The 25114-nt window shown below is 46.3% G+C and overlaps 1 protein-coding gene across 1 annotated transcript in view; it reads left to right on the top strand.

Moving 5' to 3' along the window:
* HOMER2 (homer scaffold protein 2) overlaps window positions 1-25114 on the top strand; it is a 78260-nt gene that overhangs the window by 44170 nt on the left and 8976 nt on the right. Inside the window, 3 exon segments of the mRNA XM_066238171.1 lie at window positions 3818-3949; window positions 18149-18241; window positions 24173-24279. Coding sequence (XP_066094268.1) covers window positions 3818-3949; window positions 18149-18241; window positions 24173-24279 — 332 coding nt within the window.

The raw sequence follows: 25114 nt of genomic DNA on the forward strand, positions 1-25114 counted from the left end.
CCCTTCAGGGCCTCATCCCAATTATATGCTCCTGCCAACCCCCCACGTCCTCTCTTGAGATTTAAGCATTCCCTTACTTTCTGGTTTTGCCATCTGTGTATACATCCCGAAACCAGAGGCTGGCAAACTCTTCCTCTGAATGGCCTGCTCGTCATGAACTGTATGGCCTGTGGCAGCTCTCCAGCTTGTCTCTCGTAGCCGGAAAACAGGCATAGCCCAATGTGCAACCAGTAGCTGTGGCTGCATGCCAATAAAGCTTTATCTGTAAAAGCAGACTGCAGGTGGACTTGACCACAGGGCTATCCTAGTTGGCTGCTCTTTGCACTAAATAATATAATATTTAGTTTTGCATGTTTGGGGCTTTTCTGTACATAGAATCATTCTGGAGACCCATACTGTGTGACTTCCTTTTTATTTTTTTACTGCATGTTAAACGTTTGTGATTCGTCCAAGTTGACGCCTGCAGCCTTGTTTCATTTTCACCACTGGGTAGTATTTCACCTCATGAATGTGCCACAATTGGTCCACCCTGTTGGTGGTGGACATTTATTATTATTTTTTTAGAAACACTGCTCCTGTGACCATTCTTGTCCATTTCCCCTGGTTTACCTACACAGAGCTTTCTTCCGGGAATGCACTTAGGACTGGGATTGCTGGGTGGTAGGGAAGGTGCATTTTCAACATCATCCGAGAAAGCCATGGTGTTCCTCACAGTGGTTTTGCCATTCTGGGAGCTGGCACTGCCCCAGGTCCTCGTCCCACCCTCAGTATCTTCAGCTGTACTTTGAGTTTGGTGAGTATATAACAATGGTAATGCAGTTTTCACCTTCCTAGTGAAATTGAGTTTGTAACTCTTGTCCTCGTTCTCTCCAGTCTCACAAGAGCGGGCTCCATGCACCTGCCCAGAACGAGGCCTCCTCCCATTCCCTAGGGCTGTCTCCTCCCCTCGCCCCAGGGTATCCCCCCCACCCACCCGCCTGTGCAGGGCACTCACCGGCGCAGACCTAGAGCAGACAGAAGGCCTTTCCATGCTCGCCCACTGTCTTTCACCTCTTCATTCATGCTGAGGAGGCCGCAGGTCAGGATGCGAGAGAGCCTCAGAGAGAAACAGAAGCATTAAGGTGGAATCCAGGTACAAGAGCAGTCGGCTGGACGTGACGCGGGACTTGAGAGGACCTTACACACAAGGAGCGTATCCCTAGGCGCTCTGTCTCTGCAAGGGGATGTACTCTTGGTGGCTGGGCCGCGTGTAGCCCAGGATCGAGCTCCTGTGTTAGTAGGAAATGAAGGAAGAAGGCTCATGGGGGGGACCATGTTTGACAGTGTGATTGCTCCCGCTGTCAGTCTGCCGCTGTTGAGGTCGGTGCTCTGGATTTCCCGGGAGAAGGTCAGTGCACTGGATTTCACTGACTGTAGTGATGGGCTCACTGAGGGCCTGGAGACGGTTCAGGGGAGCTACTTCTGGTGAGTCATGGGAATGTAAAGGAGCGTATAGAAGTAAATGATGGCTTTCCTCCATTCCTTCCCCTTCCTCCCCTTTCTCCCTTCCCCGTGGATCTAGGAAGTTCCAGAAGGAAGTCCCAGAGCCCTTGGTAAGCTGTCAGGAGATTCAGGGGCATTGTGGAGCCTGTAGGCACCCGCCTAAGGGGTGGCAAGAGCCGCCAGTGGAAGGAACACACTTCCTTTATCTTCTGGGCTGGCCTCCAGCTTGTGGGGTCCTGTAGCTTGTGCTTGGTAAATGCCTGTGCACCTTCATGCTGGGGATAGAACAAGAGGTAGTCGTGCTGAACCAGGACCAAAGCAGTCCCCCCTCTCCCAGAGCAGGCGTGTCACTAAGGAACGGGGGTGACAAAGGCACTCCCACCGCAAAATCCCAGTGAGGAGTTCCTCCTGCAAGGCTAGCAGTTCGTGTTCAGGAGTAAGAGACCTTTGTCTGCTGTGGGTCTGCAGCGGTGACTGCCCCATGCAGGGGTGTGGGTGGGAGGGACATCCTGGGGGTGGGAGTGTGGACATGGCACCTAGTGGACTGAGGGGGGCTTAGTTCTCATTTTATACATGGTGACCTCCCTTCTGCTTTTACCAGCTTCCTCTCTCCTGTGAAAGAAAGGGGCCGGTCACACCTCCTAGCCCTGTTGTGAGGTTTAGACGGCTGATATAAGCAAAGCACTCAATATGTGCTCAATAAATAATAGTTGCTGCTATTAATATTAACTTTGAAAAATTGTTTTACTAGCTGAACTGAGGTTTATTTTTAAGCTGATGGCCTACTAGCAAACCCAATAGGCTCTTGCACATATACATTGCCATGACACTTTTTCTGGTGACAACTGTAACTTCCTGCCCTGATGTCTTTATGAGTTATAGTGAGAATCTGTGTTCAGAAGGTCTGTTCCTGGGCAAAATGATTCAAGTTCCTACCAAGGAAAGCAACGCTCTGCCATTCAAAAATGTTGTTTCTTCCTTGTTTTAGCAGTTTAAAAAAAGTGTTTTAAGTTTATTGTTGAGAATAAATAAATGTATTAATACATACATACTGCTAGTAAATTCACAGTATTTACTCAGATTGCGATCATTCCTGCTCAGATCATCAGACACCACTTGATGAGGAAGCAACCAATGAATCATACTGGTTACAGACATCCAAGAATCCCAGATTTCCAAGGACATTTTTCTTGAGTGTTTCGTAAGAGTCTTAAGGCTTCCAGTGATTCCTGCCGGAGTAGTAAGCCTATTGTTGATCTGGTATAATACATCAATTTTTTGGTGACTTTTTCCTTACGTGTCTCTACCCTCTTCCTGAGCACCTGCAACTTGAAGAGCAGGAATCTGGACTCATTCATCTTTGTGTCTTTGGTTGGCAGAATGCCTGGCACTTAGCAAATGCCCAGGAAATGTGTGCTGAGTGAATGAATGCACCGTGTGCTGGATGTCATATCCTGACCCCTCCAGGTTTATTCTCTGCCCTTCTTCCTCCTGCTCTGGGCCCGAGAGGCTGACCTGCAGACTGCGTTCCTAGGTCCCCAGGGCCTCTGGCTTCTGTTGGGTTTGGCAGATGGCAGGAGACCAGAGGGAGGGAGGCGAGGCTGTTGTTTAGCTGGCTCCCCTCTGGGAGCTCACCACGTGCTGGGTGTCCCACACCAGAAGGTCACCTCTCTCGTCATGGCAGTCTGCTCTTCATAACTTTCTCCTTCCCTCATCCTTTCAGGCTAAGGAGGGGTGAGTGGCGGCCAGCACCAGGTCCCTGCACCTTCTCACAGTTTCCCTACACCCAGATTACACCTGTGTAATTAGTCTCTTTGTAAATCAGCGCTCCAAAATTGTTACAGTCATGGTGTACCCTTTCCTTCCTGTTGGGAAGTAGCAAGACCAATCGCTTATGGAGACTTTGACTTGTTTGATCTGGACCCCGGAGTAGGGGTGGGGGCACCAGGTGCTTAAAGAGGCGTAGCGTGAAGTTCTTCGGAGAACGTGTGACGTGGCTGGCTATTAGGGGCAATTGGGTGCCCGGTAGCTTTGGGGAAATAAAGAGCAGTTTTGGAAATTATATATACTTAGTAGATACTTTCTCCCACTGATAACTTGTAAGATCTTATTTCAGTCTGATGGTTGTGTATAAGGCTCTGCCATTGCCCTCATCATGTCTGTGTAGCTGACTCCGCATGGGAGGGGGCAGAAGAGGAGGAAATCTGGGCGCATGTAACATGGTGGCTCCTGCTTTACATGCAAGGTTCTGGCTCTGCCGACAAGACTTTGGGAGAGTCGCTGTGGTGTCTAACTCCGTGTTTACATCCCTGCTCTCTGGCTTGTTTTCCCACAGGTGATTATAAACAGCACGATCACGCCCAATATGACATTCACCAAAACATCGCAGAAGTTTGGGCAGTGGGCTGACAGCAGAGCCAACACAGTGTTTGGTTTGGGGTTTTCGTCGGAGCAGCAACTGACAAAGGTAACGTGGTCCTTTCGCAGCGCAGGGCATGCTGCGGAGGGCTGCGCAGCGCCCGTGGTTCCTCCCTGCCCGCGCTCCACCCCTTCCGGCTCTGTGGGACCGCCAGACCGGATGACCTTTCAGAAATACCAGGTTCCTTGAAATGGAGATGTTGTTTGGGGCAGGAAAGCATATCTGACAAATGCTGCCTTAGAGCCTGAGGCTGCAGCATCAGGAGGCAGCTCTGCCAACCGTTCCTGCCCATGTGTTAGCCCTGCCCTCTGCCCGTGTCAGCCCTGCCCCTGTGCCTGTGCCAGCCATTTGGAGATCTTAGAGAGAGGGGGTAAGGTGACACCTAACAGCAGTTCTTAACCTGGAGTTCTCACACCATTTAAGATGTCGCAACGTATTTTGTATGTGTGTTGCTCTTTTGTTTAGGCAGAGGGTTCCTAGCCTTGATTCGCTTCTCCAAGGGGTCTGTGACACACTGTGGGGTCTGTGGGGAGAGGTGTTGAAAAGCAAGCACGTCATGACTGATCACGGACTTGGAGACTGCAGGGTCTGAGGGGACAAACTGATGGCCTCCTGAGAGGCCTCACCCAGTCGATGGGAGAAACCGAAAGTTTGTTTTAGGAAAACAGGTTTCCTTTTAGGGTGGGGGAGAACCCTCTGTAGTTTTAAAGAATATGTTCATTGAGGCCTGACTGGTGAAGGTGCAGTGGATAGAACCTCTTCGTGGAACGCTGAGGTCACCATTTGAAATCCTGAGGTTGCCAGCTTGAGCGTGGGCTGGCTGGCTTAAGTGCAGGATCTTTAACAATCCCAGTGTTGCCAGCCTGAGCCAAAAGGTCACTAGCTTGAGCAGGGGGTCACTGGCTTGGCTTGAACCCCCAAGGTGTCTCTCTCTCTCTCTCTCTCTCTCTCTCTTAAAAAAATAAGAGAGAGAGAGAGAGAGAGAGAGAGCCTCACCAGGTGGTGGCACAGTGTATAGAGTGTCAGCCTGAGATACTGAGGACCCAGGTTCAAAACCCTGAGGTTACTGACTTGATCGCGGGCTCACCAGCTTAAGTGTGGGATCATAGACATGACCCCATGGTTGCTGGCTTGAGTCCAAGATCGCTGGCTTAAGCAAAGGGTCACTTACTCTGTTAGAGTCCCTGGTCAAGGGTCATAGGGGAAAGCAATCAATAAACAACTAAGGTGCCACAACGAAGAATTGAGGCTTCTCATCTCTCTCCCTTTCAGTCTGTCTGTCCCTGTCTCTTTCTCTTTCTCTCACTTTCTCGCTAAAGAGAAAGAGAGAGAGGGAGAAGAATGTATTGGTTGAAAATGAGACTGGCTAGTTTATGTGATATGGAAACTTATTGGAAGAATGTCAGAGTAGCTTAAGAAATTCGAGGGAGAGTTTAAAATGCAGGCCTCAGGAAGGACAGTGATGGCATTTTTTGAAATGAAGAGGAACAGAGAGAATTTACATAAAGTGGAAGCAAATACAATGTGTTCCCGGACATGAGACCTGGCCCTTTGGGGCTGGCTAGGGCCAGCGGGTAGTGTGTTCGTGTGTGAGTTCTTGACTTTGTGCAGGAAAGATTTCACAACACCAGTCCAGGTGATTTTGAGAATATTTTTATTAAAGCTGAGGACAGCGAAACAAGGAAGGGTTTAAGGCTAGAGGAGCAAAGGAGAGCCTGGGAGGACTGCTTTGGCTCACTGGGAAGTCAGAGAAAAGGGGGCTCTCCAGGTTCAGGGGGTGAGCCTGGCAGTAGCTCGTCTGAACAGCCTCCAGGCCATCATTGTGCCACTTAATTGTGCCACTTAGTTGTGTTCTTATTGATTACTTCTCGTTCATGCCCTGACCGGGGATCGAACCCATGACCTTGGTGTGCTGGGATGACATTCCATCCACTGAGCCACCTGGCCAGGTTTGTGATGGTGATATCTGGAAAGAACAATACTAGAATCTCTGTCTGAAGTGGGCTGCGAGGATCACCTACCTTTCCATCCTGAATTAGTGTCTGGTGGGGGGAAGGTGGGGGTGGGACAGTTCCTCCCCTGCCAAGTGGCCCCTCCCCACCCCTGCCTCATGTCCAAACTGATTGGGGTGAAGCCTCAGACTGCCAGCACAGGGAGGATGGAGAGGCTCCTGTCAGACACAGGTCCTGACCCGGCTATCTCTGCTCATACACCCTGGTCCCACCCAGGGCCCAAGTTCACAGACATCCAGGTGGTGTAAGAGAATTGCTCCCAACTGCCTGGAACAATTTCTTTAATTGTTGGAGGAATCAAAGGAGGAAGGATAAAGGGAGAAAGTTTCAATGAAAAGATTTGAAAGGAAGAAAAAACAAGATTTAGAACAAATTGTTAAAGCTCAGTTTTTTGTGTCTCTGAGCACTAAGGAGACCTTCAGCTGCACCTGCTTCCACGAGTGGCCACTTCTAATTTCTCTCCAAAAGAAGAAAATGTCCTGTCATTCAGGGGGAGTGCCTGTCTTCCTGAGTCATTCCACCTCCTCCAGCAGCGCTGGAGTCCCTGCTCTGTGACTGTGGCCTGCCATTGTCACAAAGACTTATCAGATAAGCACTCAGATGTCTCCTTTGTTCAAAATGTTTCAAATCAGCTTTCTTTCCCTTCCCTCTGAAGGGTACGATTAGCCACACGCTGATACATTACCAGGAAGCGAGACTGGCAGTTTTGGCAAGTGGCAATTAACTAGCAGAGAGGAGCCTGGGCCTGCAGTGCTCCAAAGGTGTGCTGCTGAAGGGACAGCTGTGGCTGGAAACTCCTGACTCCACAGAGCAGCCACCCACAGACCTGAAAGGGGACCTGGCAATCAAACACCATAACTAGGCTAGAAAAAGGAACACTGGTGTGGATATTCTCATTTAAGAACTTTAGATACACTCCTTTCTCCACCCGCCAGAAAGAAAATAGATTCCTTGATCTTTACTGCTTCCATTATAAGAACCACTTACCACCACAACCCAGCAAGTATTATGGGGACACTCTTGGCTCTTTAGAGAGACTTTCCAAAAATAACAGAAGCTATGTATTCCCAGAGGTCACCTGGGAGGACACAGCAGCTCAGCCCTCTGAAGAATGCTGAAAGGGAACATGAGTGTTCCGACAAAAGGAAGAGCTCATGGAAGGAGAACCAAATGTAAAACTAAGCCAGTTGTTAAAGTTTAGGTTCTTCCTGGCCCCTGACCTTGAGAGGTCGTGTTCCAGGTTTGGCTCCATCTCATACATGGGAGACAGAAGGAAACACATTCTGCCACGAAGGGGTGATCCAGGGCTGAGCACAGGTGCTCCGCGACTGACCCGTCAAAGCCCTGGCGCTGGCATTTTCTTTTTAGCCATTTCAGTTATTTCATCTGTAATTCAAATTTGTACCCTCATGTTCACTTTGTTAACTTGATATCATTGTAAGAACATTGCCCTGTCTCATACATTTCTCTCTCCTAATTTAAGGGCCATCTTTTTGAAATGCAAGTTATTCTTCTTTTGATATTTGAGTTAGAATGCTTTGGCTCCAAGTGACTGAACCTAATCACAGTGCTTAAGCAGACAGAGTTATTCTTTTCCTACAGAGGAGAAGTCTGGAGGCACATGGTGGCCAGCACTGGCACAGTGGCTCCAGGACCCTGGGTCTGAGGGCTCTGTGTGTTGTGTGTTTGTTTTTTCTGTAATTGGCCTTTCCATCATGGAGATAAGATACCTTTTCAAGCTCTGTCCATCACATCTGCATTTATGGCAAGAGGCAGGAGGCAGAGGGGTGGTACCACACCCGTGTCCCTGTAAACTCTCTTGGCAGACTTCTTGGGTCCCATTGTCAGTCTTGGGTCCCTAGGCCATATTCCCACTCCCCCAGGAAAAAGGGGCATGGGAAATTGGGTTGCCATGATCAGCTTACACAAGTTCTCATTCTTTTTTCTTTTTCTTTTTTGTATTTTTCTAAAGTTAGAAGTGGGGAGGCATGCACCCGACTGGGATCCACCCGCCCATGCCCACCCACCAGGGGCGATGCTCAGCCCATCTGGGGCGTTGCTCCATTGCGGCCGGAGCCATTCTAGCGCCTGAGGCGGAGGCCATAGAGCCATCCTCAGCACCCAGGCCAACTTTGCTCCAATGGAGCCTTGGCTGCAGGAGGGAAAAAGAGAGACAGAGAAAAAGGAGAAGGGGAGGGGTGGAGAAGCAGATGGGCGCTTCTCCTGTGTGCCCTGGCTGGGAATCAAACTCTGGACTTCCACACGCTGGGCCAGTGCTCTACTGCTGAGCCAACTGGCCAGGGCCCAGTTCTCTTTTTTTTTTTCTTGTGGGAGACACAGAGAGAGTCAGAGAGAGGGATAGATAGGGACAGACAGACAGGAAGGGAGAGAGATGAGAAACATCAATTCTTCGTTGCGGTTCCTTAGTTGTTCATTGATTGATTTCTCATATGTGCCTTGACTGTGGGCCTTCAGCAGACCGAGTGACCCTTTGCTCGAGCCAGCAACCTTGGGCTCAAGCTGATGAGCCTTGCTCAAACCAGATGAGCTCGTGCTCAAGCTGGCGACCTCAGGGTCTCGAACCTCGGTTCTCCACATCCCAGTCCAATGCTCTATCCACTATGCCACCGGCTGGTCAAGCCCCAGTTCTCATTCTTTATCACCGGGGAAATTCCTGCTCCAGACAAATTTGAGATTTAAATAAGCTAAGCAGAAAAAAAGAAATGGACTCTGACAAAGCAACTAGGTCGTATCTGCCACTGTATCTCCCATGACCAAGGCCAAAGAACACAATAAGTAAAATAAAACAATAGTCTTTCATTGTCTGTGATGATGATGATGATTTTTGATTAAAATTATTACATTACCATTGTAGAAAATGACCCTACTAAGGAAAGAATAAGAATTTGGCATATATTTCAGAAACCTTTGTGGTCTGAATATCCTTTGGTCCATGGGGTTTATTTATTGGAATCTATGTTAAGGAAATAATTTAACTGACTACAGAGATTTAGCTATAAGGATCTTCCTTGCAGCATCATTTAGAACAGTAAAAACAAACAAGATACTCAAATCCACCTAAATGTCCAGCAGTAGGAAATTAGTTAAATAAACTCCGGTATCTCTTTCAGGGTAGTAGTGTATAGCACTTCAGATGATCTAATAGGAGATCATGTGATTGCATGGAAATATTAATGTCGTATTGTCAATTTCAAAAGTAGCTATAAAATGAGATACAATTTCATCTTTAAAAAGAAATATGTGTTACAGATATATAGATACAGATAGAAAAATATCAGATATTTATGTGATTAGTGTTCATCTCTGGGTGATGGGTCTAAAAATTAAAAAAAAACTTTTTTCCTTAACTATAGTTTCTGAATTTATAAGCATATGTGCTTTTTAATAATAAGGGGAGGGGATATTATAAACAGAAGACTTGGTGGGAAGGGATGTTTTAGCAAAGGACAGCCATCTGGCTCCTCGCTCAGTGACGAGGGCTTCTCTTCTAACAGTTGGAGCCTGTGAGGGGAGCATTCTCCCGAGGTATCTGGATTGCTGCCAGTTTTTTGTTATTACAGATAAATCCAAGATCTTAATATATCGAAGAGCTTTTTTTTTTTTTTCATAGTCCCAATTACTTTCATAGAATATTTTCCCAGAAGTGATATCGCTAGGTCAGCGGGCATGAATATTTTTTTCATTTATGATACATTTTTCCAAATTGCTTCTCAGGGGGGCTGTACCAATACACAGTGCCACTGGAAGTATCTTGCCAGCACCGAGTATTAGAACTGTACTTAGTGTTGGCTAATTTAGCAGGCAAAGAATGAAACCTCATTATTTTGATTTGCGTATTCAATGCTGAGCAATCTTTTTTATAAGTTGCTTATTTATTGTACTTGTTTATTCATGAATTCTGCCATTTCTCAGTTGGGGGTTTCATATTTTCCTTTGAGTTTGCACGGACACAGCACTCCTGCTTTCGGGAGCACACCCGCGCCTCTCCAGCCCCCGTTGGCTCCCCCCGGGCACATTACATTTGCCTTTCTCTCTCTCAAGCTCCACGGGCCCTTCTTTTGTTTCTATAACTTGTTTCGTGAGCCCACGCAGCCCAGCTGGCTCACTTCTACTACCTCTGTGACTTTCTAAATAAACCTCTTATAATTTGGAAAAAAATTTTTGCACCAACTCTGTACTGACTGACGATAATGGCCCCTTTCCCCTGGTGCTAGCCGCGCTATTCCCCCAGGCTCCTGTTTCCTTTCTGATTTAGTCTTTTCCTTTTCTATTCAAAAGCTGTCAATTAGTGTGTCATCAAAATCTGTCACTTTTGTGACTTTCTTTTATTTCTTCTAAGTTTGGAAAATTACCCTCTCACCTCTCAAGCAGAATTTTGATAAATGTCAATTCTGTTTATATACAGGTTTTTAAAGGTTTGATTTAAAAACAAAATACTCATCCCTTTAACTCATCAATAATTTATCATGGATTTAAATTCATTTTGCCCCAATTTACCAAAGTTATCTCAATCATATGTTGAATAACTTTCCCCATTAATTTATGATTCTTTCTTTGTCATAAGCTAATTTTTTTTAATATAAATGGCAGTGCCTGTTTCCATCATACATCTACTAATACCACATCTTTTTTTTTTTTTTTTTTTTTTTTTTTTTTTTTATAATTTTATTTTTTTAATGGGGTGACATCAATAAATCAGGATACATATATTCAAAGATAACAAGTCCAGGTTATCTTGTCGTTCAATTATGTTGCATACCCACCACCCAAAGTCAGATTGTCCTCTGTCACCTTCTATCTTGTTTTCTTTGTGCCCCTCCCACCCCTTATCCCTCTCCCATTCCCCCCTCCCCCCCGTAACCACCACACTCTTATCAATGTCTCTTAGTTTCACTATTATGTCCCACCTACGTATGGAATAATACAGTTCCTGTTTTTTTCTGATTTACTTATTTCGCTTCGTATCATGTTATCAAGATCCCACCATTTTGCTGTAAATGTTCCGATGTCATCATTTCTTATGGCTGAGTAGTATTCCATAGTGTATATGTGCCACATCTTCTTTATCCAGTCATCTATTGATGGGCTTTTTGGTTGTTTCCATGTCCTGGCCACTGTGAACAATGCTGCAATAAACATGGGGCTGCATGTGTCTTTACGTAATACCACATCTTTTTAAGTGATTATTTATTTTAACTTTGAGGGTTTATCTTACTTCATTACATTTTACGCTTATTTTATGAAATTTTCTTTTTGATTAGCACCCACTTAAATGTAAAACAAAATCCTCTACAGTCTTGAGTATCCTTTGAGGATAGGAACCTAATATTTCTCAAGTATTTCAGTGTCCCCAGCACAATCCCAACACACAGAGAAACTAGGAAATATTTTTGAATAAATGAATTGGCCCTTTTTTGGAGCTCTTTTTACCCCAGTTCATCGTTGTAAGGCTTAGAAGTCACGTCAAGGCCAGAGGGGTCTCGCTTTCTTTTGTTGAACCCCATCACATCTAGCAAAGCCCCATCTCTCATCCTCCAGTGATCCCTGGGGGTAGGATAACCACTCACATTTCATAGATAAAGAAACTGAGGTTTGGCCCTGGCCGGTTGGCTCAGCGGTAGAGCGTCGGCCTGGCGTGCGGGGGGACCCGGGTTCGATTCCCGGCCAGGGCACATAGGAGAAGCGCCCATTTGCTTCTCCACCCCCCCCCCTTCCTCTCTGTCTCTCTCTTCCCCTCCTGCAGCCAAGGCTCCATTGGAGCAAAGATGGCTCGGGCGCTGGGGATGGCTCCTTGGCCTCTGCCCAAGGCGCTAGAGTGGCTCTGGTCCTGGCAGAGCGACCTCTCAGAGGGGCAGAGCATCACCCCCTGGTGGGCAGAGCATCGCCCCTGGTGGGCGTGCCGGGTGGATCCCGGTCGGGCGCATGCGGGAGTCTGTCTGTCTCTCTCCCTGTTTCCAGCTTCAGAAAAATACAAAAAAAGAAAAAGAAAAAAAAAAGAAACTGAGGTTCGTTAGCCTACATTTGAAAGGGACAGTAAGGGTCAGAGTTGGACATCTTAGTTCAGGTAGCAGCTAAGCAGGTAAATCATGGGACACTGTAGTGCAGCGCTGGTGTCACACAGCCGATGTTCAGTTCCAGTGTAACCTTGGCCAGTTATAAAACCAGCTGTGCCCATTTGTCTTTTGTTTTTAATTTTGTTTTTTTAGTAAGAGAGCGAGGGGTATGGGGGTCAGACAGGGACAGACAGACAGGAAGGGAGAGAGATGAGAAGCATCAACTCATAGCTGTGGCACCTTAGTTGTTCATTGATTGCTTTCTCATACGTCCCTTGACCAGGGGGCTCCAGCTGAGCCAGTGACCCCTTGCTCAAGCCAGTGACCTTGAACTTCAAGCCAGCACCCTTGGGTTTCAGCCAGCGACCTTTGGGCTCAAGACAGCAACTATGGGGTCATGTCTGTGATCCCACGCTCAAGCTGGCCACCCTCATAAGCCTGTGCTCAAGCTAGTGACTTTGGGGCTTTGAACCTGGGTCCTCAGCATCCCAGGCTGATGCTCTATCCACTGCACCACCTCCTGATCAGGTCAGCTGTGCCCCATTTGTATGTGGACAGTAGTAAGAGTACCTTAGGCTTGCTGTGAGTACCCAGTAAGATATTCTGTGTTCTAACTGCGTTTTGTGTCTCATCCCAATGAGCTGAGAATTCATGTCCTTTTCGCCCTTTCCTGAGATGTTATAGACTATTATTTATAATAGCACTATCACCTTGAAGCCATGTAGGAAGTATGCTTTGACATATATGTGACCGTTGTTCGTCGTCTCACTTTGACAACTGAGGAGAACAGCTATGTGATGCAGCTGAGGAGAGCTGTACAACAGGAATGTGTTGCCCAGGCCTCTCACCTCATACCTGTACACTGCTTCTCAGGCCTTTCTTTGCCTCAAAAGGTTCCTGTGGCCTGTTATGGAGTTAAAGCTTTTATAGGTAATTTTCTTTTGAAGAGGAAGTGAATACAATTCTATTTTCCATTTTAAGGTAATGAGGCTTTTCTTTGCAAATAAGAAATCGAATCAATAAATATTTAGCAACTGCTGTGGCCACGGCTCTTGGCATTCCTGTTGGCATAGGGAGCTTACTGAATGTATAGAATGATCACATGGAAATTAGATCTGGGCCCAAGTTCAGGATTTCCATTTACTAGCCATGTGACCATGAGCAAGTCTTTATTTCTCTGAGGTCCATTTTCTTATCTTGAAACTGTAAGTGAGGCCCTGGCTGGTTGGCTCAGTGGTAGAGTGTTGCCTTGGCATATGGATGTTCTGGGTTCAATTCCTGGTCAGGGCATACAAGATAAGCACTCATCTGCTTCTCCACCCCTCCCCCTCTCACTTCTCTCTCTCTCTCTCTCTCTTTCTCTCTCTCTCTCCTCCTGCAGCCATGGCTTAATTGAAACAAGTTGGCCCTGGGTACTGAGGATGGCTCCATGGCCTCTGCCTCAGGCACTAAGAAGAGCTCTGTTGCAGAGCAACACCCCGGATGGGTAGAGCATTGCACATAGTGATCTTGCTGGGTGGATCCCATTCTGGGCCCATGTGGGAGTATTTTATCTTCCTCCCTGCCTTCCACTGAGTAAAAAAAAGAGAGAGAGAAAAGAAAAAAAATAAACTAAGTGAGAATTTCTGTCCTACAAAGTGGTGGTGAAGAGCAAAAGAATGAATGAGCCGTTATACTCCTTAACATGCAGATGTGGCTGTGCTGAAGGTCTATTGGAAGAGGGTGCAAGTATTTTCATCCAAGGCAAGAACTGTGGGTCACTTGGAGGAATCCCTGTGATGGATACTGGGGACAGAGAGAGTCCCCATCAGTCCATTGGAACTGAAGGTTTGTGCCCCAAGTCTCCAAGAACTGAGCTAAGGTCTCCACCATTTGAGGATGTTCAGGGTGAGGGAGTAGGGGGACAGAGGGAATGGAGGCTCCCAGGCTCTGTCCACGGGTGACCTGTGCTGTCAAAGCCTGGCAGGACTTTATTTACTGACTTGTTTGCTACTGTCTCCTGCTACTCAACTCTTGGCCTCCTGGGAGGCGGAAGCAGTAACTGATACTCATACAGTGTGCATGGTGTCCCAGCACCCAGCCCTGTGCACGGCCCAGCCTGGGTACAGTGGAAATATTTATTCAATAGAGTAGTAAGTGGGGCTCGGACTGTATTTGTTGAGAGAATGACCGTGGCACTGGCTGATGACATTTTAAGTCTAGTTTATAAGCAACTTTGAATAAGATGCATGAGAGAAAGGGGCCCTGACAAGGGGGACAAGAGGACCTACAAAAAAAAGGGCTTTTGGGAGCCTGGTAAAGGGTTGAGATACTTGTGGGGAAGAGCTAGCCCCCACCTTCCTGAGCACAGCATGAGCCAGATTCAGTTAGCGGGGGGGGGGGGGGGGGTCTGTTATTAGAGCATCATGTGCACTACACTTTTCTTCAAATCATACTCGACTTTTAATTGATTCTGGGCACAAAATAAAACCTAAAAATTGCATCTATTAGCCCTGGCTGGTTGGCTCAATGGTAGAGTATCGGCCTGGTGTGCAGGAGTCCCAGGTTCGATTCCCGGCCAGGGCACACAGGAGAAGCGCCCATCTGCTTCTCCACCCCTCCCCCTCTCCTTCCTCTCTGTCTCTCTCTTCCCCTCCCGCAGCCGAGGCTCCATCGGAGCAAAGTTGGCCCGGGCGCTGAGGATGGCTCTATGGCCTCTGCCTCAGGTGCTAGAATGGCTCTGGTTGCAACGCCCCAGATGGGCAGAGCATCGCCCCCTGTTGGGCATGCTAGTTGGATCTCAGTATAGGGCGCATGCGGGAGTCTGTCTGACTGCCTCCCCGTTTCCAACTTCAGAAAAATACACAAAAAATTTGCATCTATTAGTGTCTTAATGAGATTGAATGGCCATTATAGTGCCTGCACAAAATCTCTTCTGGGTTAACGTCCATATTCCGAGCGGTGCCCTACCTAGTTCCTAGGCTGATAGTCAGGAAGCAGGGATTCCAGGCAGAACACTCCCAGGCAGTCACCACAGCACCTCCCTGAGCTGCATTCTCCATTGTTGAGCAGAAGGGCTGTGTCATTCTTGGGTTAGGCCTGTGTCTTTGACATGATTTTTTTTTTTAACTTTTGTAAATCACCTTTTTAAAATTTATTCATTTTAGAGTGGAGAGAGAGAAAGAAAGAAGGGTGGAGGAGCAGAAAGCATCAACTCCCATATGTGCCTTGACCAGGCAAGCTCAAGGTTTCGAACTGGTGACCTCAGTGTTCCAGGTCAACGCTTTATCCACTGCGCCACCACAGGCCAGGCTGACATGATTTTTTTCAAGTGGGCAGGAGTGTGCAAGTCTGGAACCCAGAGCTCATTCAGTGAACTAACTTGTGCCTGCTTTCTGCCACGTTGGGGCAGAGGGCCACGAGAGAGGAAAGGTGTGAGCCCATCAAGGAGTCCATGACATAATGGCTTTACTTAAGGGGTCCCCTAAAAGGAAATGGGGGAGGGGGCGCTGAATTTTGCCGTCCTTGTTGGACCTCATATGTTCTGGTCCACAGGTGCTGTGGTTTCCCTCTGACAGGTCTGGGATGGGTAAACATGGAGCCACATGGCTGTGGCTTTATTGATGGGTCTGCAGGAGCAATGCAGGACAGAACAGAACCGCTGACCTTTTCTGCTTCAACCAGGGTGCTTGGCTCCCTAGCGCTTGCCATCTGGCAAGGGTTTGCAGAGCCTATGCACATACTCAGAGGGTAGCTGTGCCCAGAAACTAATGCGTTCTTAGCAAAAGGCACAGGGTTGTTGGTACTTTACAACTTGCTAGCTTTCTTTGTTTCTCAGCAACCATGTTTAGCTCTCTTGCTTTGTAATGCCAGCACTATCCATCACAGAATGTTCTCTGTGCGAACAATGTACTTGCTAATTAAAATCAGTTGCCTTGTCAGTGACTGTAAGCCAGTGATTGATGTGATTGTCCTGGGATTTTAAGGATTTTTTATTAGGAAAATATTAAAGCATTTTTAAAAATTAGAGAGTATGGTATAATAAACACCATGTACATACATAGCACCTAGTTGTTAACATTTGCCACATTACTTTATGTTTTATTGTTTTTGAAGTACTTTAAATTACAGACATTAAAGCATTTCACACCTAAATACTTCAGAATTTATTTCTAAAAAATGGCATTTTTTAACATAACCATAACACAGTTAACACTTTGAATAACATTAATAGTAATTCCATGATGTTGTCAATTTCAGTCCATGGTCATTTCCCCAGCAGTTCCCCAAAAGTCTTATAGTTCGTCCATTCAAAACAGGGTTCAGTCATAGACTACATGTCACGTTTTGCTATTTTGCATTTTGGTATCCTATATCTTAAGCTTTTAAAACCTTGAACGGTTCCTTCTCCCCAACCTTTTGGATGTTTCTGTCATTTATTACATTGACTTATAAGCATTCTTGGATCTTTCCATAAAGATTATGCAGTTTTTCACAGATTCCTTCTGTGGTATGACTAAATTTCTTTTCTTGCATTTGTTTCTTCTTTTTTCTATTTTTTTCTTTTTTTGTGACAGAGAGAGAGAGAGAGACAGATAGGGACAGACAGGAAGAGAGGGAAATGAGAAACATCACTTTTTTTTTTTTTTGTATTTTTCTGAAGTTGGAAACGGGGAGGCAGTCCGATAGACTCCTGCATGCACCTGACCGGGATCCACCCGGCATGCCCACCAGGGGGCGATGCTCTGCCCATCTGGGGCATCGCTCTGTTGCAACCAGAGCCATTCTAATGCCTGAGGCAGAGGCCAAGGAGCCATCCCCAGCGCCCGGGCCAACTTTGCTCCAATGGAGCCTTGGCTGCGGGAGGGGAAGAGAGAGACAGAGAGGAAGGAGAGGGGGAGGGGTGGAGAAGCAGATGGGCGCTTCTCCTGTGTGCTCTGGCTGGTAATTGAACCTGGGACTCCTGCACGCCAGGCCGACGCTCTACCACTGAGCCAACTGGCCAGGGCTGAAGCATCACTTCTTCATTGCAGCTCCTTGGTTGTTCATTGACTGCTTTCCCTGACCGGGGGGCTACAGCAGAGTGAGTAACCCCTTGCTCAAGCCAGTGACCTTGGGTTCAGGCCAGCAACCTTGGGCTTAAAGCCAGCAAACTTTGGGCTCAAGCCAGTGACTATAGGGTCATGTCTATGATCCCACACTCAAGCCAGCAACCCCGCGCTCAAGCTGGTGAGCCTGCATTCAAGCCAGATGAGCCTGCGCTCAAGCCGGTGACCATGGGGTTTCAAACCTGGGTCCCCTACATCCCCAGTTTGGTGCTCTATCCACTGCGCCACCACCTGATCAGGCTCTTTTTTTTTTAAGATTTTATTTTTTGATTTTACAGAGAAAGGAAAGAGGGAAAGGAAAGGGGGGTGCACAAGGAGCAGGAAGCATCAACTCATAGTACTTCTTGTATGTGCCCTGACGGGGCAAGCCCAGGGTTTCAAACCTGTGACCTCAGCATTCCAGGTCGATGGTTTACCCACTGTGCCACCACATGTCAAGCTCTTTTCTTGCATTTATATTGGTGGCTGTTGACCAGAGATGTTTGTTTCAATCCTTCATCATCAAAGTAGCTTTGGTAGATTATGAACTGATTCGGGTAGGGCCTTGGCCAGTCGTGTCAACTGGAAGAAATGTTCCTTATAGACACTTCTTTATAATCTCAGGTAAAATTCTTTTTCTGGATTTATACAGAATTTTCTGGCCTACAATGCAAAATAATAAAGGTGGGTTCTATTAGCCATGTATAAGGGTAACAAAAATCTTAATAACTGTTTTCTTTTTCTTTTTCTTTTAGTGTAAGAGAGAGATATAGAGAGAAGGGCAGGGACAGACAGGAAGGGAGAGAGATGAGAAGTATCAACTCATAGTTGCAGCACCTTAGTTGTTCATTGATTGCTTTCTCATATGTGCCTTGATCGGGGGCTACTGCAGAGCGAGTGACCCCTTGCTCAAGCCAGAAACCATGGGGTCATGTCTATGATCCCACACTCAAGCCAGCAACCCTGCACTCAAGCCAGTGAGCCCATGATCAAGCACCTTGGGTTTCAAACCTGGGTCCTCAGTGTTCCAGGCCAATGCTCTATCCACTGCGTCACCACCTTGGTCAGGCCTTAATAACTGTCCTTTGTGTTCAGTTTGCAGAGAAATTCCAGGAGGTGAAAGAAGCTGCCAGGCTGGCCAGAGACAAGTCACAGGAGAAAATCGAGACCTCGAGTAATCATTCCCAAGTGAGTACTTTGTCCATAAAATAAATCTGAGTGTGCTTCATCATTGAGGCTCCGTTCCTTGTCACTTTGACAAAAAAGATGGAATTTAGCAGCAAGGCCTTTTGAAGGCTTTTTGACGAGTAGACAACTCACATTGAGAGGTTAGAAATGCATTTATGAGGCTCTTGAATTTTTCAGGATGTGGTGATGCATTTTTGATAAGAAATGGTTGTTGGCATTAGAGTGATGGATGTCCCTGGCCCCTACGAGCTATTCTCTGGTCACTGCATTTCAATAGCAGTGACAGGGCAGCGTGTTTCCCCTCTCTGCTGGGAGGTGGGGTCTCCAGGAAGGGTGCTCATCGCCAAGTGCAGGTACCTGGGCCTGTGAGAGAGGAAACTTGAGGGTGCCAGAGAGCCCTTGCCTCTGCCTCTCCACTTTAACAAAGTCAGACGGGAGATGGAATTCCACCAGCTCTGGGTTAGCCAAAGGAGTTGTGGCTTTGCCAAGAATTAAGTAGTCTGTTTACTTAACAGTGTGATGATGACCAAGAGGGACCTGTTTTAACCTGAAATGAAAATATCTGCATTCCTGATGCCTAGATTGGTGTCTGTAGTGGTGGGCAGAAGGCAGGACCTAGTGACAAGGTTATATGTAAAGAGTCAGGAAAAGACACCATGAGCGAAGATCTGGGTGTGTGACTGGGCACATGTAACAGCAAGGTGGCCAGGAGACTGTGGGGCGGGGAATGGGGTGTACTGTGGGAAGGACAGGAGGCACTTGGAGATACTGGGAAAGAACTGGAATTCTTCACTAGTAGATAGTTTATTATTCATGAGTTTTTCATTTAATTATTTACTATTGGTAGTTGGCAGACATTGGAGGTGTTCTATGACTGTTGATCTGAAATCGACATGAAGGTTACAGGCGGGTGGTAAGGAAGTCAGGGCGCAATGGAGGTTCAGCAAGGAGGCTGCGCGGTGGACAATGACCTGACCCGAGCAGCCACAGGGTAGAGAGGAAGGGATAGATGTCAGAGACAGCAGGTAAGAATATACCAGGAGGCCTGGGCACCTTGAGCAGTTAAGATCGACACCAAAAGCTTGACCATCTGCCTTGCAGCAGCAGTAGCTGAAGCCTCAGGTTGCCAAGAAGCAGTGGGGAGAGGAGGCTAGAGGAGGCATAGGGAGATGAGCCCCAGTATGGACAGGGAGCCAGGAAAGAAGGCAAGAAGTCCCACCATTACTGAACCCGAGAAGGAGCCCGCTCAGCATGTCAGTGCTATGGAGAGAGAGAAGGGGGAGAATGCAGGGCTCCCTGGGTCTGTCAGCCACAGTGACCGATTCTTAGGACAGGAGATTGGGTGGCTCAGGTGTTCCATGAGGCAGAACCTTTATCTGTCTTGAGTTATAGTCCCAGCACCTTGTCCTGGGCTCATCGTATAAAACAGGGGTCCCCAAACTACGGCCTGTGGGCCGCATGCAACCCCCAAGGCCATTTATCCGGCCCCCACCACATTTCCGGAAGGGACACCTCTTTCATTGGTGGTCAGTGAGAGGAGCATAGTTCCCATTGAAATACTGGTCAGTTTGTTGATTTAAATTTACTTGTTCTTTATTTTAAATATTGTATTTGTTCCCATTTTGTTTTGTTTTTACAATAAGATATGTGCAGTGTGCATAGGGATTTGTTCATAGTTTTTTTTTTATATAGTCCAGCCCTCCAACGGTCTGAGGGACAGTGAACTGGCCCCCTGTGCAAAAAGTTTGGGGACCCCTGGTATAAAAGATGCCCCATATGGATTTATGGAAGTGAATGTGTGTTAGACTTCAAGCGGACAGGAACTTTTCTGAGTCTTTCTAAATAATTTTTAATATAATCTAGATACTGTTAATTTAGTATTCTTAACTACCAGGCTGAAAACTGGGCACCTGAAATGGCCCAGGGTCTAAAGAAAAATTTTAATATACTACCTTTTTCTGAGCACCACATAACAATATCTTTAAACTTTATTAGTGGAAATTTTTATATAAGGTTTTTTGTTTTAGTCTCTTGTTTTTCCTCCCAAAGTATTTTAAACCATAAAAAAATCAAATATACCCATGAGATGGTAATATTTATATGAGATGGTAATTATATAATTATATATTTTATATAATTATGTTATATTATATATAACTTATATATTCTATATTCTATATTATAGAATATATATTTATATATATATATAGTTTTTTTGCCTCTAAGATTTAGTTTTTTACCTTTTCTGATGTTTCCCCCAGATGCAGAAACCATTACATTTTTATTTTTATTAGAAATCATATAATTTAGTTTCCTGAATCTCTTAGGGAATGAATACTTTGACTAAATTTTCCAAATATTATACAACCTTAATTCAAAAAACATTTAAGGTGGGGTTTTCTTCCTGACTAGAAAAGCAAAATGAATTCATTGCAGAAATAAAAAAAAATGCTGTATTATAAAGAAGGGAATAAGAATTACCTGCTTTTTCACCAATTAAAAATATTTTGTTAATATTTTGGTGTGTTTCTTCCTAATATAATTGTCCAGTGTATTCTTATACTGTTCTTGTTAACCATTTTTCTTTCACTTTATGTCATTCTTCATGTTTGCAAATATCCCTTTTCAAAGCTATTTTAATGGCCTAACAGTATTCTACTATTTGTGTCATAGCTTATTCCTCTAACATCCTATAATTTGGAACATCTCTGTGGTTTCTAATTTTTCATTAATATGAGCAACACTGTGGTGAACATTTCTACACACCCTCCCCCCTTTTTTTTAAGTGAGAGAGAGGGACAGACGGGGACAGACAGGAAGGAAGAGAGATGAAAAACATCAACTCATAGTTGTGGCACTTCAGTTGTTCATTGACTGCTTTCTCATATGTGCCTTGACCAGGGGGCTCCAGCCAAGTCACTGACTCCTTGCTTAAGCCAGTGACCTTGGGCTCAAGACAGTGACCTTTGGGCTCAAGCCAGTGACCATGGGGTCATGTCTATGATCCCACGCCCAAGCCAGCACCCCTGCGCTCAAGTGGGATGAGCCCACACTCAAGCCAGCAACCTCAGGGTTTTGAACCTGGGTCCTCAGTGTCCTGGGCCGATGCTCTATCTACTGCACCACCACCAGACAAGGACATTCCTACACATCTTTTTTTTTTTTTTTTTGCATTTTTCTGAAGCTGGAAACAGGGAGAGACAGGCAGACAGACTCCCGCATGCGCCCGACCGGGATCCACCCGGCACGCCCACCAGGGGGCGACGCTCTGCCCACCATGGGGTGATGTTCTGCCCATCCTGGGCATCGCCATGTTGCGACCAGAGCCACTCTAGTGCCTGGGGTAGAGGCCAAGGAGCCATCCCCAGCGCCCGGGCCATCTTTGCTCCAATGGAGCCTCGGCTGCGGGAGGGGAAGAGAGAGACAGAGAGGAAGGCGCGGCGGAGGGGTGGAGAAGCAAATGGGCGCTTCTCCTGTGTGCCCTGGCCGGAAATCGAACCCAGGTCCTCCGCATGCTAGGCCGACGCTCTACCGCTGAGCCAACCGGCCAGGGCCCCTACACATCTTTGTGCAGTTGATGATTTGTGCAGATCAGTTCTTGAAGTGAAAGTATTGGGTTAAAAGTAGGGACATTTTAAATGCTTTTGATGAACACTGCAAATGCAACCTACAAAAATATACATTTCTAACTCCCACCAGCATTGAGAGCAATTTTTCCTCCCACATCCTAACTAACCTCGTTTTGTTGATTTCACAGAAGGAAAAAGTATTTTATTGGCTTTTTATTTTGTATTTCTTTACTGGTGAGATTCATATTTTAAATGTTAATGGATTTGTGCATTTCTTTCTATAAATGTCAATAGCCTAATCTTTTCCTTTTTAAAAATTAAAGTGTTAAACCTTTGATGTTGATTTCCAAGAACTTTATTTCAATTTTTCCATTGATTTGAGAGAGAAAGAGAAGCATCAACTCATTCTTTTACTTAGTCATTCCATTTAGTTGTACACTCATTGTTTGCTTATAATATGTGCCCTGACTAGGGATTGAACCCATAACCTGGATGTGCCAGGAAAACATTCTATCCACTGAGCCACCTGGCCAGAGCCAACATGGCTATTTTTTTTTTTTTTTTTTTTTGCATTTTTCTGAAGCTGGAAACAGGGAGAGACAGTCAGACAGACTCCCGCATGCGCCCGACCGGGATCCACCCGGCACGCCCACCAGGGGCGATGCTCTGCCCATCCTGGGTGTCGCCATGTTGCGACCAGAGCCACTCTAGCGCCTGAGGCAGAGGCCACAGAGCCATCCCCAGTGCCCGGGCCATCTCTGCTCCAATGGAGCCTTGGCTGCGGGAGGGGAAGAGAGAGACAGAGAGGAAAGCGCAGCGGAGGGGTGGAGAAGCAAATGGGCGCTTCTCCTGTGTGCCCTGGCCGGGAATCGAACCCAGGTCCTCCGCACGCTAGGCCGACGCTCTACCGCTGAGCCAACCAGCCAGGGCCTATTTTTTAACATTAACAAAGCTAGACAGAATTCTATAGTGAACCCCTATAGTCCCATAGGTCAGCCTTAACAATTAGGCATTTATGACCAATTGTTTCATCTATGTCCTCCTCTTTCTCCCCACACGTTTTAAAACAAATCCCAGACATCCTGTTATTCATTCATCAATATTTCAGTGTGTAGTTCTAAAAAATGAGAACTGTCTCCTAAGAGTTTTTCAGTATAGGAATAAACATTTTGCTTTTAGTATCTGCAGATATTTAGCAGCAGATATTTCCCCAAGTTTTTTTTTTTTGTATTTTAATTTCATATATGGCATTTTTTTGGCAATGCATAAATGTAAAGTTAGTCAAATTTATACATCCTTCCCTTCATGGTTCCTTCCTTTGCCTTTATGCTTGTTGGAGGCTCAATAAGATCTTGCTGAGATCTTATCCAAGACCAGATGAGATTTCACCACCATGTGGGATGACTTATTACAGAAAACACCTCAGAATATTCATAACAATGCTAAATAGTAACAGAGACCGCAGACGTCCATGTCTGAGTCCTGTTGTTTTAATGCACATATGACTCTTACTCTCTATAGCCCCAGGATTTTTTAGTTATCTTGGCTTGTAATAGTCTTTCTCTTTCCTCATTTACTGTTTCTTGTTCTTTATCATAAATCTCTTCTAATTTGTGGCTGCTGTGTTATTTTTTCTATTTATTTATTTTTCTTTAGTGAGGAGGGGGCAAAGACAGACTCTCCCATGTGCCCCGACCGGGATCCACCTAGCAAGCCCACTAGGGGGTGATGCTCTGCCCATCTGGGGCTCTTGCTCCATTGAAACCGGAGCCATTTTTTAGCACCTGAGGTGGAGGCCATGGAGCCATCCTCAGTGCCTGGGGCCAACTTGCTCTAATCAAGCCATGGCTGCAGGAGGGGAGGAGAAGAGAGAGAGAGAGAGAGAGAGAGAGAGAGAAGCGAGAGGGGGAGGGGGAGGGGTAGAGAAGCAGATGGGTACTTCTCCTATGTGCCCTGACTGGGAATCAAACCCAGGACCTCTACACGCCGGGCCAATGTTCTACCACTGAGCCAACTATGGGCCTGCTTTCTGTGTTATTTAAAGAGACCAGGTGTCCAAGCTTATTAGGGTTATCTGGACAGTGTGAGTGAAACAGCTCTGAGTAATGGCCCAGGTGCTCTCTTGTCCGTGAAGTGCACCAACTTCCTGAACTCGTGTGGACTCTTCTGGGCCTTGTCCTTTGTTCTTGATAGTCTTTTGACTCGTTAGTCAGTGCTGTGAATTGGTCAGATGAGTTGTCCTCCTACACTGAGAAAGTTTCTCATTATGCCTGACTTGCTGCCACCCGAAGGACCTACAATAACGTGTGAGGTAATTCACTTTGGCCAGGAGTCTGGGTGTGAAACCGCATCTTCTACTCAGGCATCCAGTGTCAATGGGACAGATGATGAGAAGGCCTCTCACGCGAGCCCTGCGGACACCCACCTCAAGTCTGAGAACAACAAGCTGAAGATCGCTCTGACACAGAGGTAAGGGGTTTGAAATCTAGGTCCTGTTCTCTCCCAGCTCAGCACTCCCCTGAAGGCTCTCCTGCTGGGCAGTTTCAGGACATTGGGAGTGACCGGTCTCGTCTCCGGACCAGAGGAGGCCCAGCCGCTTCGGGGCTGCTCTCCGCCAGGCTGGTCACAGCGTGCACAGTCTCCTGGCCACTCAGCTGGCCTGGCCCGTGCTTGGAGCTTCAGTCCTGTGACCTGACCTGGGATTTCAGGAAGGACTGTAACCCTTAGATTCGGTCACTATTTTTGGATTGTAGATTTTGTCAGATATTTCAAAGGACAGAACTGTGCCCAGTCTCTTCTCTTACTCATCAGGCAATTGTAAGGACTATTTTTGGTTGTTTGCGTCACAGTGAGCTGCCTGAATGAAAATGTTTCAGCCCTAAAAATAAATGTTTTGAAATTCCAGTTTAATAGAGAAGTGAATGGTAGGAATAGGGGTAAAGCCATTTAAAAAATCAGCTTAAGTTCTCAATCATTAGTCCTAAAATTAATCAGATAATAATACTTTCTATTTTTTCAGACTATATTGTTGGAAACCGAGAGTGTGTATTTTCCTATCCCATTCTCAGGTCCTCGAGGCTGTGAAATGAGAGATAATGCTGATTATTCGGATACAGCTATATTTACTTTTTTTAAAAAAATTTTTATTGAGTGTATTGGGGTGACACTGGTTAATAAAATTAGATAGGTTTCAGGTGCACAATTCTACAACACATCATCTGTGTGTTGCATTGTGTGTTCAGCCCAAGTCCAGTCTCCCTCCATCCCCATCTGCACCCCTTTGCCCTCCGACACCTCCCCCTCA

The sequence above is a fragment of the Saccopteryx bilineata genome, chromosome 7 (assembly GCF_036850765.1).
Source record: "Saccopteryx bilineata isolate mSacBil1 chromosome 7, mSacBil1_pri_phased_curated, whole genome shotgun sequence".
NCBI lineage: Eukaryota > Metazoa > Chordata > Mammalia > Chiroptera > Emballonuridae > Saccopteryx > Saccopteryx bilineata.